The sequence below is a fragment of the Lithobates pipiens genome, unplaced genomic scaffold (assembly GCF_037356315.1).
Source record: "Lithobates pipiens isolate NorthernLeopardFrog02 unplaced genomic scaffold, aLitPip1_a1.2 Scaffold_18, whole genome shotgun sequence".
Lineage (NCBI taxonomy): Eukaryota > Metazoa > Chordata > Amphibia > Anura > Ranidae > Lithobates > Lithobates pipiens.
The window spans coordinates 622,443,060-622,459,729 of NW_027507758.1; the positions used below are offsets into that span (position 1 = coordinate 622,443,060).

At 45.0% G+C, this 16,670-nt stretch overlaps 1 protein-coding gene across 2 annotated transcripts; it reads right to left on the reverse strand.

Annotated features, from left to right (window-relative positions):
- Window positions 1-936: 936 nt before the first annotated feature.
- LOC143989464 (uncharacterized) lies at window positions 937-15,768 on the reverse strand. Of its 2 annotated transcripts, XM_077489595.1 has the most exons (7): window positions 15,693-15,768; window positions 14,419-14,523; window positions 14,216-14,339; window positions 14,002-14,099; window positions 13,701-13,922; window positions 13,444-13,585; window positions 937-2,290 (listed from the first exon to the last, which is right to left on the reverse strand). In XM_077489595.1, exons 3-7 carry the CDS (start codon window positions 14,298-14,300, stop codon window positions 1,116-1,118), a joined length of 1,722 nt encoding a protein of 573 aa, XP_077345721.1. In that variant the 5' UTR covers window positions 14,301-14,339; window positions 14,419-14,523; window positions 15,693-15,768; the 3' UTR covers window positions 937-1,115. The 2 variants fall into 2 exon arrangements, with proteins under 2 accessions (XP_077345721.1, XP_077345722.1); XM_077489596.1 differs by lacking the exon at window positions 14,419-14,523 and having other exon boundaries at window positions 15,693-15,759.
- Between the last annotated feature and the right edge of the window lie 902 nt (window positions 15,769-16,670).

Genomic DNA, 16,670 nt, shown 5'->3' on the forward strand with positions numbered 1-16,670 from the left:
CCGTGGATAAAAGTACTTTAAGTGAGGCCTCACGTATAGCATTTAAAGCAGGGGGAGCTCCCAGGTCTATATATGTATATATAAGTAAACAGTTTATATTGTGTTATATTCAAATATATTGTGCTGCCGTCCTACGTTGGGATGACAGCACAATTCCTGTAATCACCTGTGTAAATATTTTGCAGTAAAGATATTTATGGTTAAGTATCCAGTTGTGTGATGTACTATTTCTTCCCACCAGGTGAAGCCAGTAGATCCTGAGGGTATAATACAGGTACTTTGCATTGTTTCATATTGTACTGTATTACATTGCACCACAGCTGTGCCAAGGGGATTGAGTCAAGGTAGTGGGGTTTCTTGGCAGAGTACAGGCCCGATCTAACCAGCAGCTCCTTCGGGGGTTAGTGCTACATACATAAACTACATGTCATGGGCACCTACATACAAAATGTTGATTGCATTAATGGTCAAATTCAGGATTTCCTTTTTGAAACACTGGTTGGTTTAAATAATATATGTTCTTCAATGTCTACTGTACTCATAAGTGCATGGGTATACTAGCTCAGCATTTGTATGAAGCCATGCCTGATAGCAGAATCCAAGGGGTCAATATATAGAATATTTGTTGGACAAGTGTGACGAACACTTACCCAGCTGTAATAAATTCTGGACATTTTTTAATTAACACACTGATTTCCTATGATCGACAGCTCCATCTAGTGGCCATAATGAGGTATGTTTTTTCCTGAAATACCTCCATCTGTGAAAATAACACAATACAGAATTATGGACACTAGATGGAGCCAGTGATCATAGAAAATCACTGAGTTAAATGTCATGGCTGGTCAAACAGGTGTCATATTCGATCAACTATTTTTTTTTATTTTTCATAATAGACCATTAATTCTCTATACCACAAAATGTACTTAGCCAATGGAAAGGTAATGACTCCCTTTTTATTTGCTTTTATATGCTTCTTCCCCACACGGGAGCTGTGATATCCAGAAAAAATCATACAAAAGACATTTCCCGCAGTCAAGACACTAATACATCTCGAGGGTTGTGTGGGATCCCTGATGTACAGGAAGACAGGACTTCAGTGAGGAACAATTCCCTCACTTGGGACAGGGAAGTGGCTTCTCCCCCGTGTGAGATCTCTGATGTTTGTAAAGATTAGACTTCTGTGAAAAACATTTCCCGCACTCAGGACAGGAATACGGCTTCTCCCCTGTGTGAGACCTCAGATGTGTGAGAAGTAGCGATTTTCGTACAAAACTTTTCCCGCACTCAGAACAGGAATATGGCTTTTGCCCCGAGTGACACATTTGATGCGTGACAAGTTCTGATCTTTGTACAAAACATTTCCCGCACTCAGAACAGCAATATGGCTTCTCACCTGTGTGCAATCTCTGATGATTATTAAGGCTGGACTTATCTGAAAAGCATTTCCCGCACTCAGGACAAGAATACGGCTTTTCCCCTGTGTGAGATCTCTGATGTTTGCTAAGATGAGACTTCAATGAAAAACATTTACCACACTCAGGACAGAAGAATGGCTTCTCCCCCGTGTGATACCGCTGATGTGTGACAAGTCCTGATTTTATTGCAAAACATTTCCCGCATTCAGAACAGGAATACGGTTTTTCACCTGTATGCAATCTCTGATGTCTAGAAAGATTGGACTTGCCTGAAAAACATTTCCCGCACTCAGGACAGGAATATGGATTTTCACCTGTATGTGACATCTGATGTGTGACAAGTTGTAATTTTTGTGGGAAACTTTTCCCACACTCAGGACAAGAATATGTCTTCTCACTCCCATGCACTTTTAGATGTCTGTAAAGATTGAACTTTGCAGAAAAACATTTACCGCACTCAGAACAAGAATACGGCTGTTCTCCTGTCTTTTTTTCTGTGTGAGATCTCTGATGTAGGGAAAGATGGTACTTTTTTAAAAAACATTTCCCGCACTCGGAACAGGAATGGGACTTCTCACCCGCGTGAGATCTTTTATGCTCATCAAGATTGAATTTAAAATGGAAACACTTCCCGCACTCAGTACATGAAAACCGCTTCTCTGTTGGAAGGACGGCACCGTCCCTCACAGTCTGAGGTTCCTCAGGATAAGAGGAATACGATGGTCCATCTACACTGTGTGGTGCCGGATGGACATTTGAGGTAGTCGGGTTTTCTCCTGGACTATACTGTGTGATGTCCTCATCTTCTACTTTACAGTCTGGAGACAAAGTGAGACAATCCTCTGAGGTTTTCCTCATCTCCCGTCCATCTACTAAAATAGAAATGAAAAGGAGTATATAATGTACAACAGAGTATATAGTGCAGGGGTCAGGAGTATGTAATGTACAACACAGAGTATATAGTGCAGGGCTCAGGAGTATCTAAATTACAACAGAGTATATAGTGCAGGGCTCAGGGAGTATCTAAATTACAACAGAGTATATAGGGCAGGGGTCAGAAGTATCTAATGTACAACATAGAGTATATATGGCATGAGTTTTTAATGTACAACAGAATATCGTATATAGTGCAGGGATCGGGACTATGTAATATACAAAATATTGTATAGGATACAGCAGATAGGACTATATAGTATCAGAATGTAATGTACAACATAGTATATAGTACAGGGGTCAGGGGTATGTAATGTTCAACATAGAATAAATAGTGTAGGGCTCAGGAGTATGTGATTTACAACAGAGTATATAGGGCAGGGGTCAGAAGTATCTAATGCACAACATAGAGTATATAGAGAAAAAGGAAAAGGTCTGGTGTCCCCAGTGACACACTTCCATCCCTGTAACATATAAAAAAACAACAAAGGATTCGCCCTGGGACTTTAAATGAAGTGGGTACTGTTTCCGCCAGTAAACATAACAGTAGTAAATATAGTATATGGTTTATTCAAATACAATTGTTTACACGGATAAATAACACCAACGGTTGCCAATTAAAAAAAATACATAAACAAGGAGTATTGGTACACAAATGTAGAAGTAGTACATGGTACACGGGCATCATACTACCCGACTAGTTTTGTGAGATCCAGCTCGCTCTTCAGGGGTGGATGTGTGTAACAATGTACCTAGGATGAACAAAAATATATATGTTTGGCAATATAGCACAGTATTAGTTATAAAGGCACAGGGTAGGAGGGGTTGTAGGCCCCCCCATACTTACCACTGAGCTTGGCCATGGCTCCAGGTGTGCGGCCTCGAGACGGCAGCAGCAGATGCCTCCCCAGGGAGCTGAGGGGGCAGAATCAAATGGGACCCCAACACGGGCCAAACGGAGAGCAGGCATGGCAAAGGTGTAGTGATGTATCCCTAGGGTCCTTGTTGGTCGATTAAAAAGTATAGGCTGTGAACATAAGTATGTTTGTCAGGCATCTAAAGTAGTAGAGTAAAATCAATAGATATTGGTATAAATACATATCTTTATACCAATATCTATTGATTTTACTCTACTACTTTAGATGCCTGACAAACATACTTATGTTCACAGCCTATACTTTTTAATCGACCAACGAGGACCCTAGGGATACATCACTACACCTTTGCCATGCCTGCTCTCCGTTTGGCCCTGGGTGGGGTCCCATTTGATTCTGCCCCCTCAGCTCCCTGGGGAGGCATCTGCTGCCGCCGTCTCGAGACCGCACACCTGGAGCCATGGCCAAGCTCAGTGGTAAGTTTGGGGGGGCCTACAACCCCTCCTACCCTGTGCCTTTATAAATAATACTGTGCTATATTGCCAAACATATATATTTTTGTTCATCCTAGGTACATTGTTACACACATCCACCCCTGAAGAGCGAGCTGGATCTCACAAAACTAGTCGGGTAGTATGATGCCCGTGTACCATGTACTACTTCTACATTTGTGTACCAATACTCCTTGTTTATGTATTTTTTTTTTTTAATTGGCAACCGTTGGTGTTATTTATCCGTGTAAACAATTGTATTTGAATAAACCATATACTATATTTACTACTGTTATGTTTACTGGCGGAAACAGTACCCACTTCATTTAAAGTCCCAGGGTGAATCCTTTGTTGTTTTTTAAACATAGAGTATATATGGTATGGGTTAATGAGTTTTTAATGTACAACAGAATATTGTACATAGTGCAGGGACAATAGTACAATATGTACAATATGTTGTAATATACAACATATTGTATAGGATACAGCAGATAGGACTATATAGTATCAGAATGATGTAATGTACAACATAGAGTACAGTGTATAGTTCAGGGGTCGGGAGTATATAATACACAACGTTGAGTATATAGTGCAGGGATCAGGAGTCTGTCACGTACAACATAGAGTATAAAGTGCAGGGATCAGGAGTATGCAATGCACAACATGAAGTATATAGTGCAGGGGTCAGGAGTATGTAATATAAATGATATTGTGTGCGACACCCTCCTAGATAAAGACAGGCTAGGTACATCTAGTTCTTTTTGGCTCCCCTGTAATCAGTGAAGCAGTATGTGATTGCTTTGGAGTGTATAGGCTTCTCTGGCTGCAGGTTTAACTGCTTCCCCTGCCTTCTGGAGGATTCTAGAATGTAGCGGGCTGGAAGAGGCTAATCGACAGCCTGAATATTTATGAGATCTCAGTCAATCCCTGGAAGAGGATGCCAAGTAGGTGGCTAAGGAGTGCATAAATAGTCTGGGGCCAGAAGAAGTTCCCAGCCTGAATGGCTACTGCTCTTCTGTTCAATCCAGCTGTAGTTCTACATGTGCTCACGGAGGTCCCAGCTATGCTGAAGCTGGGGGAGGGGCTATTATACTGAACCTTGCTAGAACTGATTGAGAATGTGGTCTGGAGAATTCATGGGATTTTGTCCACATTGTTGCCAGTCAAGCCCTGATGAAGATGGGGATTGGACCCCTAAAATCTGTAGGCTACTTTTTTTGAATTGTACCCCTGACTTTTAATGGACTGAAGTTACATCTGGACCTCTTAGTAGTGGTGTGGCCCTTCAATTCTTGTTATATTACACTACAAGCCAAGGAGAACAGAGATCCTCTGGGGTGTAGAAGCCGCTTGCCCAGGAACCAGATCATTTACACCAACATCAATACCTTAAGATAAAAACAAAACAAAAAAAAAACAGTAATATAACCCTGCGGGTCAAGCGCTATCTTTCCGCTTTCCAGAAGAGTGGCTGTATGCCTGGGTGGCGCTGAGCTAGCTTAGGAAAAGAACCTGGGGCAAGACCAACTTGCCCACCTCAGGGGTGAGCACAATGTTGTGCAGCAATCTGTTGTATCTTAAACTGGCTCTAAAGGCTGAAGAATGCACGAAAGTAAAATAAAACATTTTTCTTACATCAGGGGACACAGAGCCGTAGTAATTACTACGTGGGTTATATCGGCGTATCAGGTGCTGGACACTGGCACGCCCCTTAAGGCATGAACTTCCCCCATATAACCCCTCCCACTACTGTGAGTCCTCAGTATTTTCGCCAGTGTCTAAGGTGTTGGGCACATGTAAGGATGTGTGTGCTGAGCTCCACAAGCAGTAATCCTTTGATGCGAGCCAGCCATCCTGACCGGATCTGTTCTGATGTCTCCATAATGGACTAAATGAATGGTACCCAGGCCTCGTCAGCCGAAGACGCGAGGTTTTGCTTGCGAATGCTTTAAGAGCTGGGCCCTGGGATCAAGTACTTTTTGGTAGTGAGGCCAATAAAAGTTTACTGGCAGGGTCTTCTCGCAGGTCCAGGATTGTGGCTCAACCTGAGTGTTCCCCGGTTCCTGGAGATTTCCTTTCAAGGTCTCGGAGCCTACCGTGAAGGGCGAAGATTGTTTTTTTTTATCTCTGATAAACCCTGCTGCGAGGAAAGGTAGAGGAGATTTTCTCAGGAATCTCTTCTTCCATGTATTGTGTTGTTATCTCATGTCTATGTGTTACCACTGGAGGCTGTATTGAGCACTCACCGTTCCCGATACTGGAAAAAGCAGAAGCTCCACTATCCTCTCCGTCTAAGCCAGCTCAGAACCTCAGGTAAGAGAAAGGGGGGTCTGATCACTTCCTGGGTCCCCAGATTGGCGATTTTGGTCTGTTTGAATGTTGAATGCCAGCTGACCCTTTTTGTTTAAAAGCCGTTGACGCTCGCTGAGCGGAGGATTTACCCCCCCCCCCCCGCCATAATGCCGGCACTCACGCGGGACATTCGACTTCCCTGTTTGAAAAGGTAAGGGGGCGTTTCCACGCGGGGGCGTTTCCACACGGGGGGCGTGGCTAAATAGCGTCAGACACCGGCCACACGTGTAGGAAGTATTTTAAGCTGTGCAAGAGAAGCTGCTGCCTGGCAGTGGAGGGACAGAGCAGAGTGGTTGCTGGTCAGGTTTGGTGACACAGGCATTTCCCTTTTGACAACATTGTACTGTATAGCTAGGACTAATAGCAGTTATTGTACTGTACTATAGCCTAGCAAGTGTTACATTCTTTTGCTGGTAGTGCCTCTGCTTTGTATTGTAAGCTATGAGTGGCAAGGGGGTACAACAAACTAAGACCCTGTCCAAAAGAATGTCATCCTCCTCTGAGAGTGTTGCGGCCGGTCAGGTTGAGCCGTCGGGGGAAGCTGTTATTGCAGTCGCTCAAGACGCTTCAGCCCCTGAGTATGTCACACGCAAAGTGTTGTCTTCTACCATTGCTGGTTTAGAGAATAAGCTTGATGCGATTTTATTGCTTCAGAGCAGGGTTAAACGCAGTAGATCCCCAAAAAGTGCTCAAGATCCTCCTCTGGAGTTTCAGGATGCCGGGGATCAGGCAGATCTTCCTAGAGATGTGGAAGATACTGGCTTATCCTCTTCTGAGGATCCTAACACGAAAGGAGTATCACCGCAAGAGAGCTTGCTTGTGCACGCTCTCACTAAGTTGGTTCGCTCAACTTTTTTGCTACCTGCAGCGCAGGCTTCTGATGATCCCATCTCTAAGTTAGGATCATTAAAACCTCCTCCGGCTGGAGATGCCTTTCCTATCCATGCGTGGCTTAGAAAGCTTATGTATGCAAAGTGGGAACATCCGGATAAACAGTTTTATCCTCCTAAGAGATTCTCCAAACTGTATCCTATGGAAGAGGATTTCTGCAAGAAATGGGGGGTTTCCAACGGTTGATGCTGCGATTACCTCTGTAAATAAGAACCTCACATGTCCAGTTGATAATGCGCTCATGTTAAGGGATTCAGCAGATAAGAAGCCGGAGTACCTTTCTAAGAACCAGATGGCTTTAGCAGGTTCAGCAGTGCAGCCGGTTCTGGCCGCAATGGGTGTATCCCAGGCCATTAAAGAGGAAGTAAACCCTGATGAGTTTACTTCCTCTTTCATTCCCTGCAAAGGCAAAGCATAATGGACTACTATGCATCGCATAGTAGCCCATTATGTGTCACTTACCTGACACAGGAGCCAGCAAAGTCGCCGCTGTCCCCTCTAGTCCGCCGCATCCATCTTGTTGGTGGGGTCTCGCAGCTCTGCCGCTGTCATTCGGCGAAGCCGCGATGACGTCACTCCCGTGCTTGCGCACGGGAGCCGACACGCGCGGCAGCTCCGTCGCTGAGAATGCCGCGCTCAGTGCGCCTGCGTGCCGCTGTCTATGGCACATGCGCCATAGACAGCGGTGCCCGTTTTCGGGCAAATATCTCCTAAACCATATAGGTTTAGAAGATATTGATTGGACCTACAGGTAAGCCTTAATCTAGGCTTACCTGTAGGTCAAAGTGGTTTGTAAGGGTTTACAACCACTTTAAGGAACAATTTGAGGAGATGCTTAAGTTTTTACCTGTTCAACAGGTTCAGCAGTACGCCGATTTAGCAGACGCACTGTGTTTCACAGTAGATGCTATGAGAGATGCGTCCATTCAGATTTTACATCTGATGTTGGGACTAGTGCATTCTCGCAGAATCCTTTGGCTGAAGAGTTGGTCAGCCGAAGCACCATGCAAGAAGCTCCTAGCCAGTTTCCCTTTTCATGGTGAACAGCTATTTGGAGAAGATTTGGATAAATACCTACAGGGGATTTCCAATTGCAAAAGCTCTCTGTTGCCAGTAAAGAAGAAATTTAGACATTTCTCATTTAAGCGGGCCTCTTCTCCTGTACCAGGGACATCAGCCTCTAGGCAGTCTCGACTGCCTCAGCCGTCAGGTTCAAGGGGAAAACCCCAGGGACAACACCAAGGTCAGAAAAGCCCACAAAGCAGAGTACTAAAGCCTCCTTATGAAGAGACGCCCCGCTCGCTCGGGGGGGGGGGGGGGGGGGGAGGAGGCTCCTGCAATTTTTAAAGATCTGGCAGGAGCAATGTCAGGACAAATGGGTGAAGTTTCTGTAGGTTTCAAACTAGAGTTCCGAGTTTTGCCGTCTCCCCGGTTTCTAGGGTCAAGTGTTCCCAAAAACCCAGAAAGGAAGAAGGCTCTCCTTCTAGCACTGGACCATCTGCTATCCAAGGCAGTCATATCAGAATTACCTTAGAGGAACAGGGCACAGGTTTTTATTCAAACCTCTTCACGGTCCCGAAAACCAAACGGGGAAGTAAGACCTATTTTAGATCTCAGAGATCTAAATCAGCACTTGAGCATCCGATCCTTCCGCATGGAGTCAATCCGGTCGGTTGTAGCCATCCTCCAAGGAGGGGAATTTTTGGCTTCAATCGATATCAAGGATGCCTATCTTCATGTGCCAATAATTCCCGCTTGCCAGAGGTTTCTACGCTTCGAAGTAGAAAACCGTCATTTTTAGTTTGTGGCTCTGCCATTTGGTCTAGCCACAGCTCCTCGAGTGTTCTCAAAGATTCTGGCTCCTGCTTTAGCCAGATTAAGGGCTCAGGGCATAATGGTCCTAGCCTACTTGGACGATCTACTCTTAGTAGATCATTCGGGTTCCGGGTTAGACCACAGTCTGGTGACAACGGTAAACTACCTGGAATCTCTAGGCTGGGTTCTCAACCTAGAAAAATCCTCCTTGAGGCCATCAAGGAGAGTACAGTACCTGGGACTAATCATAGATACCAGGCAGGGAAAGGTATTTCTACCTCCAAAGAGAATCAGTTCCATTGTAGAACTAATCCATCTCATCAAGGCAAAGAAAAAGCCTTCCATTCGGTTGTGCACGAGACTGTTGGGAAAGATGGTGGCCTCCTTCGAGGCCGTCCCTTACGCACAGTTTCATTCAAGATTGCTACAAAGCGCAATCCTGTCAGCCTGGAACAAAAAGGTTCAGGTCTTAGATTTTCCAATTCAGCTTGCTCCCGAAGTACGTCAGAGCCTAAATTGGTGGCTGATAGCCAGCAACCTTCAAAAAGGAAGGTCATTTCTACCTGCCACCTGGAAGGTAGTAACCACAGATGCCAGTTTTTTAGTCTGGGGAGCAGTTCTGGAAGAGGATTCTGTCCAGGGAAAGTGGTCCAGGTTGGAAAGGACCTTGCCTATCAATATTTTGGAAATTCTGCCAAAGAGCCTGGACGGTCAGACTGAAGGGCTGTCCTGTCAGGATTCAGTCCGACAACTCCACCGCTGTGGCTTACATCAATCACCAGGGGGGCACGAGGAGTCGTGCAGCCCAGAGAGAGGTGAATTATGTTCTCTCTTGGGCAGAACTCAACGTCCCTTGCCTTTCGGCAATTTTCATTCCCGGCATAGAGAATTGGCAGGCAGGCGACTTGAGCTAACAACAATTGTTTCCAGGAGAGTGGTCTCTTCACCCCTACATCTTTCTTGCTATATGTCAGATGGGGTACTCCGGACGTGGACCTGTTCACGTCCAGATTCAACAACAAAGTCAACAACTTTGTGTCAATCACAAGGGATCCGCTAGCTTGCGGAACAGATGCATTATTCTTCCCATGGGATCAGTTTTCTCTGATCTATGCATTTCCTCCAGTTCAGCTACTTCTGCGTCTTTTTCACAGGATCAGGCAGGAGCAAAAGGAGGTGATTCTTATGGCCCCAGCGTTGCCCAGAAGGCCTTGGTTCGCCGAGATCATAAAAATTAAAGATGGCAGTAGAAGTTCCCTGGACTCCGCCATTACGGTCGGACCTTCTCTCGCAGGGTCCGGTATTCCATCCTACCTTACAGACGCTAAATTTGACGGTCTGAGACCCACATCCTAAGGGATCATGGGTTGTCTCCTTCAGTCATATCTACCTTGATTAATGCCAGGAAGCCAGCTTCCAGGATCATCTACTATAGAGTCTGGAGGGCATATGTTGCCTGGTGCGGATCCAGGGGACACCCCAGGAAATATGTTATAGATAGAATCCTTGATTTCCTACAGACGGGATTAGAGATGAATGTGGTCTTGAATACCATCAAGGGGCAGATCTTGGTCTTGTTAGTGTTCTTTCAGCGGCCTTTAGCTTCTCTTTAGTGCGTAGCTTTGTGCAGGGGGGTAACACGGATCAGTCCTCCGATCAAGACACCCCTAAATCTTTGGGATTTGGACTTGGTCCTGTCAGCTTTACAAAAGCAGCCTTTGCACGGGAAATTACCTTGATTTTGTTGACTAGAAAGATAGTCTTTCTTGTTTCCATTTCTTCTGCTAGCCTTGAGGCGATTCAGTTCGCATTTTGCGCTATACAAATTATTCATTAATTCAGAAGAGTTTCTGAACTAGCGGCTCTATCTTGTAAGGAGCCATATCTGATTATACATAAGGATAAGGTGGTTTTACGCCCTCATCCTGAATTCCTGCCAAAGGTAGTGACAGGTTTTCACTTAAACCAAGTTATTGTTCTTCCTTCATTCTTCCCAGAGCCTCAATCCAGGGAAGAGAGGTTGCTACATTCCCTTGTGTCAGGTCACCTGAGACCAGGTGACAGATGCACTCCGTAGGAGTCGGAAGTGCACCGCTAGGTAGTGGACCTTAGGACTGACTGCTGCGGATTGTACCCAGGGAGATTCAGGACACAGGTCTACTGGATCACTAACAGATTCCAGTGGGAGCTGGAGCATAGATTCTCCAGGGAGCGGAGTCTAAAAGCCAGCAGGTGTTCGCCAGAGCCTCCAGTGGTGAGGATGGACTTCGCTGCAGTCTGGCTCCAGGTCACGGCCCCTAGGGTCTCACAGCTCACGCTCATAGTAGACTACAGGAGAAGGAAGCAGCAGGCTGGAACGACAAGGATAGTAAGGGGATAAGGCAGAGGTCAGAGCAACTAGCGGACAGGAACAACAGAGTACACTCCAAAGTTTCAGGGTCACAGGCAGACAAGGATGGTCGGGGACATGCCAAAATGTCAAGGTCACAAGCAGACAAGAATCGTTGAGAACACGCCAAGGTCGGTAACAGAGACAAACATAGAGCACACGGCAAGCAGGAAACAGGAAGCTGGATACACAATGGTTGATCAGCACCACTGGCTTGCAGTGCACAGGTTAATATAGGGTTCCCTAATAGGGCCTGGGGTGGAGCCATGCTTAGAGGAGAGGTTATAAAAACCACCAGGTGAAGTGGCTGGCCTCTTAGTCTAAATACATGAGGAGAGGTAAGCAAACAGAGGAAAATTACTGCATAACCATTACACCTTGATGTAGTAAGAGCAGTCAGAGTGTATTTAAAAGCGACCGCTCAAAGTTCGTAAGACAGATATTTTGTTTATTCTGCCAGATGGTCCAAGGAGAGGACAGGCAGCGTTTAGATCTACTATTGCCAAGTGGATTTGTCAAGTCATTGTGCAGGCTTATGGTTTAAAGAGGAAGATTCCTCCTTTTTATATTAAGCCACACTCTACCAGGGCGATTAGTACCTCCTGGGCGGTGCATCAGACCTCTGCGGCTCAGATCTGTAAAGCCGTGACATGGTCTTTAGTTCATACATTTACCAGATTTTATCAAATCGATGTTAAGGGTCAGGAGGATTCTGCCTTTGGGTGCAGCATACTGCAGGCTGCAGTATAAGTCCTTTTTTATTGTGCCCCCCCCCCCCTTCAGTTGCCATTGCTATGGGACATCCCACATAGTTATTACTACGGCTCTGTGTCCCCTGATGTACGAAAAGTAAATAGGATGTTTGAAACAGCTTACCTGTAAAATCCTTTTCTTTGATGTACATCATGGGACACAGAGGTCCCTTCCTTTTTCTTCTTATAAACTTTGATTGCTTGGCTACGAAACTGAGGACTCCCGGTAGTGGGAGGGGTTATATGGGGGAAGTTCATGCCTTAAAGGGCGTGCCATTGTCCAGCACCTGATAGTCCGATATAACCCACGTAGTAATTACTATAGCTCTGTGTCCCCTGATGTACATCAAAGAAAAGGATTTTACAGGTAAGCCGTTTTTAAAAATCCTATTTTTTTATGCAGCCCCACATCCAGCCCCCCTAATACTTACCTGAGTCCAATCTCGATCCAGCGATGTGCAAAAGAGCAACGGCTCTCCTGAATCTCTCCCTTCTCATTGGCTTATACACAGGATTGGCAGCCACACCAGAAGTGACGACACCCGACTCCTGCTGACACTTTGTGTCACTGAACACATGACTTCAAAGGGTAATGAAGGGAGATTACCCTTTGATGAAGTCACGTGTTTAGTGAAGCAACGTGTCAGGGAGGAGCCGTGTGTCATCACTTCCGGTCGCATTTGTGTAGCTGTACTGAGTGATTTTAAACTGTAAATTACTACTTTTTTTTAAATAAATTGCATTGGATTACTAAACTATGGAGCCCCCTCTTTTGTTGCATGTAAACTGCATTTGATGAGCCTGAAAACGTATCCTTATACTGGCGTTGTCTTGGATACCTCTGGAAATTGATCGATCGTTATGGATCCAATATTCCATCCACATAAAGGCTTAACGTAACCTGTAGGGGTCTCCGTATGAGGTGAGAGGCTGGGGCAAACGAGTGGCGCACAGCGGATGGTGAAAATATTTGGATGAAGTGGATTTCTTGGCTTTTTGCACATGCACTTTATTTCATGAACTGTCTATATGAAGCTCCTTGATTGGACTATTTTTGCACCAATCATTTTGGTGCATCTTGCACTTTATTTTTGAAGATTATTTTCATTTACTTATGAAAGATTTTAATGTTGATGATGTTGTATATTTTTTTGCACTTTTTTATGAAGATTTCCTTAAATACTGCACTTTAGATTTATATATTGTAGTTAGTACTGTTTATTCGGTACCGAGTTAGCGCCACATTACTCTCTTTTTTATAGGTCTAGTAACGCCTATGGTGAAAAATCAACATTTTGCTGTCAGCTGAACCTCAGAATCTCCATAAATCCAGTCTAGATACATAAATTGTGTCTGCAGCACAGAGAAGGAAGATTATCCGAGAGAAATACAGGAATGCAGGATGGGAAACACAGCTCAGGAAAGTGACCAGGGGATTAATGGCTGATATCTCCCAGCCCCCGCCCTACTCTGGACCAATCAGTGAGCAGTATGGGTGGAGGAATGTATTTAGTGTTAATGACCCACCTGTGCTGATCTCTGTAGGAGTGCCCTCCTCTATAAATGTCCCCGTTATTCCATCCTCCTCCATAGACTGCTGATCATCCCTCACATACCTCTCCTCTTCTTCTTCTTTAACCTCAACTTTCATATTTAGCAGATCTTCACCCTAAACCAAGAAAATTAGAGGAAATATCATCTGTAAAATAAAAGCTTTAATATCGTGACATCACTCCACCCATTTTCTCCATGAATCCATGTTATAGATGTTCCATCCCACTAACCTTGTAACAGTGAGGGATGGTGTGATCTTCCTCTGTAGAATTACGGGAATACAGAGGATGGGGATATCTCCCTGGTGGGTCTCTGCTGTTTGATGGCTCCATCATTATGTCCTGGTAGAGATCCTTGTGTACTTCAGAAAGCTGCTTCATCACTCCATACTCCTCATCCTCCTCTTTAAACTCTTCTTTGACAACAATATTATAATCCCCGAGGTTTCCACTCTGAATATATAATAAAACATTCATTGTAACAAACATGCTGTGTATAAATCATATCTACCAATAATTGACAATCATCTACCTGATGATGGTGAGGGATGGTGTGATCTTCCTGTGTGGAATCCCGGGAATACAGAGGACGGGGACATCTCTCTGGTGGGTTCCCATTACTGGATCCATCTGTAGGAAACACACACACTGACTGAATACATTGTTTCTATGTGTTTATCAGATGATGGGGGATCTAGGTGGAGCCTCCGTACTGCTCTCTCCTTTACAATAAAGTCTCCTCTTACCCGGTGATGTGAGGGGCGGCTGATTGTCCATCATGACGTCCTTGTAGAGATCCTTGTGTCCTTCTAAATACTCCCACTCCTCCATGGAGAAATAGACAGTGACATCCTGACACCTTATAGGAACCTGACACACACAATGATACAGTCACCATCCAGACACATCCCTTGTCTGTTACTGGATAATGTCCCAGAATCCTCCTCACCTCTCCTCCATCATCTCTCTGGTGACTTCTAGAATCTTCTTTTTCTTTGGTGGAGTCAATGTGATGGTCATATGATCGCCAGACTTCACAGGTGGAAAACTCGATCTGAATACAAATAGTAAAATCAAATGATATTCCCAGAATCCTCCTCACCTCTCCGGTGAAGTCTCTATTATTAAAGCCCCACTTCAGACTGAGGTTATATTCACTTCCACAGGGCCTCCCACTCCATAGGTTAAAAAGTTTTGTAAATAAATCTGGTTTCATTACATAGAACATGGGACAGTCATAATTTGCTAGTGAGTATACCAAGGGTCCATCCACATCATAAGAGTATCAGAAAAAAAGAGAAAAGAGCCAGATGAACATTGGGAGGAGGAGCTGTGAGGTCAATGTGATGTCATAGGACATATAGACTCTGGATGGAGGGACATTTGAAGGGGCATTTAGGGGGCCTCCTATATGAGGCTGCCATGCAAACCAAATCATTGTTCCTGGGTGTGTCCCTCCTCTACTAAACTGAAGAGTGAACTTTGACCTTTACCATACAGAAATCTGTCAGGAATGTGTGAAAGTAAGCTCTCATGTGATCAGGTGACGTGCGGAGGAACGGAGTGTAAATAGCAGACAATTTTCCCCAGAGCTCCTAATGGTGGGGATGGATTTTGCTGAGTGCTGGTGCCAAGTTTCCACCCCCCAGGATCACTGCAGGTGTGGAGAAAAGCTGTGTAGGGGGATATGGAGGAGAGATGAGGGGGAGATCCAGGAATCAGGATAAAGGTCAGGACAAGCAACAGACGAGCGCATCCAAGAGATGAAGCCGGGGTCACTACACAGAAAATCAACCCAAGGAAACAACAGGCAGGACGAGGAATAGCAAGAAGGAGCTCAGAGACAAATGAGAATATTGCTCTCTGAGACATGGAAATGGAGACATGAAAATTCAGCGGGTTCAGCAGGGATCGGTCACATTTCCATCCATGTGTGGTCACTGCCGGATAAAAGTCACTCCATCAGCGGCTGCAGCCAATAGCTTCATCACTGATCTGTGTATTCTGAGAGCAGAGGAGCGCCCCCCCATTGTCAGAATACAATAGTGCAGCGGGGAGGATTCCCCCATCCCCCTCCAATGTGTAGATGGGGGAATCACTTTAGTTTTTTTTCCCCTCAGTCCGCAGGATGAACAATAAAACTGAACCATGTATGGCCAGATTTGGAAACAAGATATATTAATCATCGACTGATCCCCCTGAAGGGGTTAATCTACATATTACCTCCTCTGCCGCCAGATCCTGCAACGTCTACTCTCTACGGCCTTCCAAATGGAACTTCATGACTGTACCTGACATCACTTCCTGTTTGTATTCCATAGAGACTTCCTGTCTGGGTAGGGGTGAGATCACCATCTTGTGGAGCTCAGAGGAACTTCAGCCCCAAGAAATGTCTCGTAGTGTGGACACGGCCTTGTGCTGTGTGTGTATATGCAGTGCTGGTGCAAGGATTTTTGACACCCTAGGCATAACCTCATTTTGCCGCCTCCACACTTGACTCCACCACCTTTGCCCTGCTCATCTATACCCCACCTGAAGCACCCATCAAATACAGCCTACCAGTGCTCATCAATGAATGTTTGCTTGCATCCAGGAGTGGGGACACAGTCCTCTGCTGATGCTGAGACTTAGTTGCTTGCTGCAGAGAAAAGAGTAGTAGGCACACCCAGTGGCTGGGCACTAGGGATGAGCAGAACACATGAACACCATTAAAGTCTATGGGACACGAACATGAATAATCAAAAGTGCTAATTTTAAAGGCTAATATGCAAGTTATTGTCATAAAAAGTGTTTGGGGACCGGCTCCTGCCCCAGTTGACATGTATCAAAGCAAACATTTTTTTTAAAAAAAAACAGATGTTTTCTCGGGAGCAGTGATTTTTTTAATGCTTAAAGTGAAACAATAAAAATGAAATATTCCTTTAAATATCGTGCCTGGGGGGTAGGGATGAGCCGAACAACCCCCCCCCCCCCCCCCTCCCGTTCGGTTCGCACCAGAACTTTTGAACGGACCAAAAATTCGTACGACCTTTAGAACCCCATTGAAGTCTATGGGACTCGAACGTTTGAAATCAAAAGTGTTAATTTTAATGGCTAATATGCAAGATATTGTCCTAAAAAGGGTTTGGGGACCTGGCTCCTGCCCCAGGGGACATGGATCAATGCCAAAATTTTACAGAAACAGAACACCAGCAATAAGGG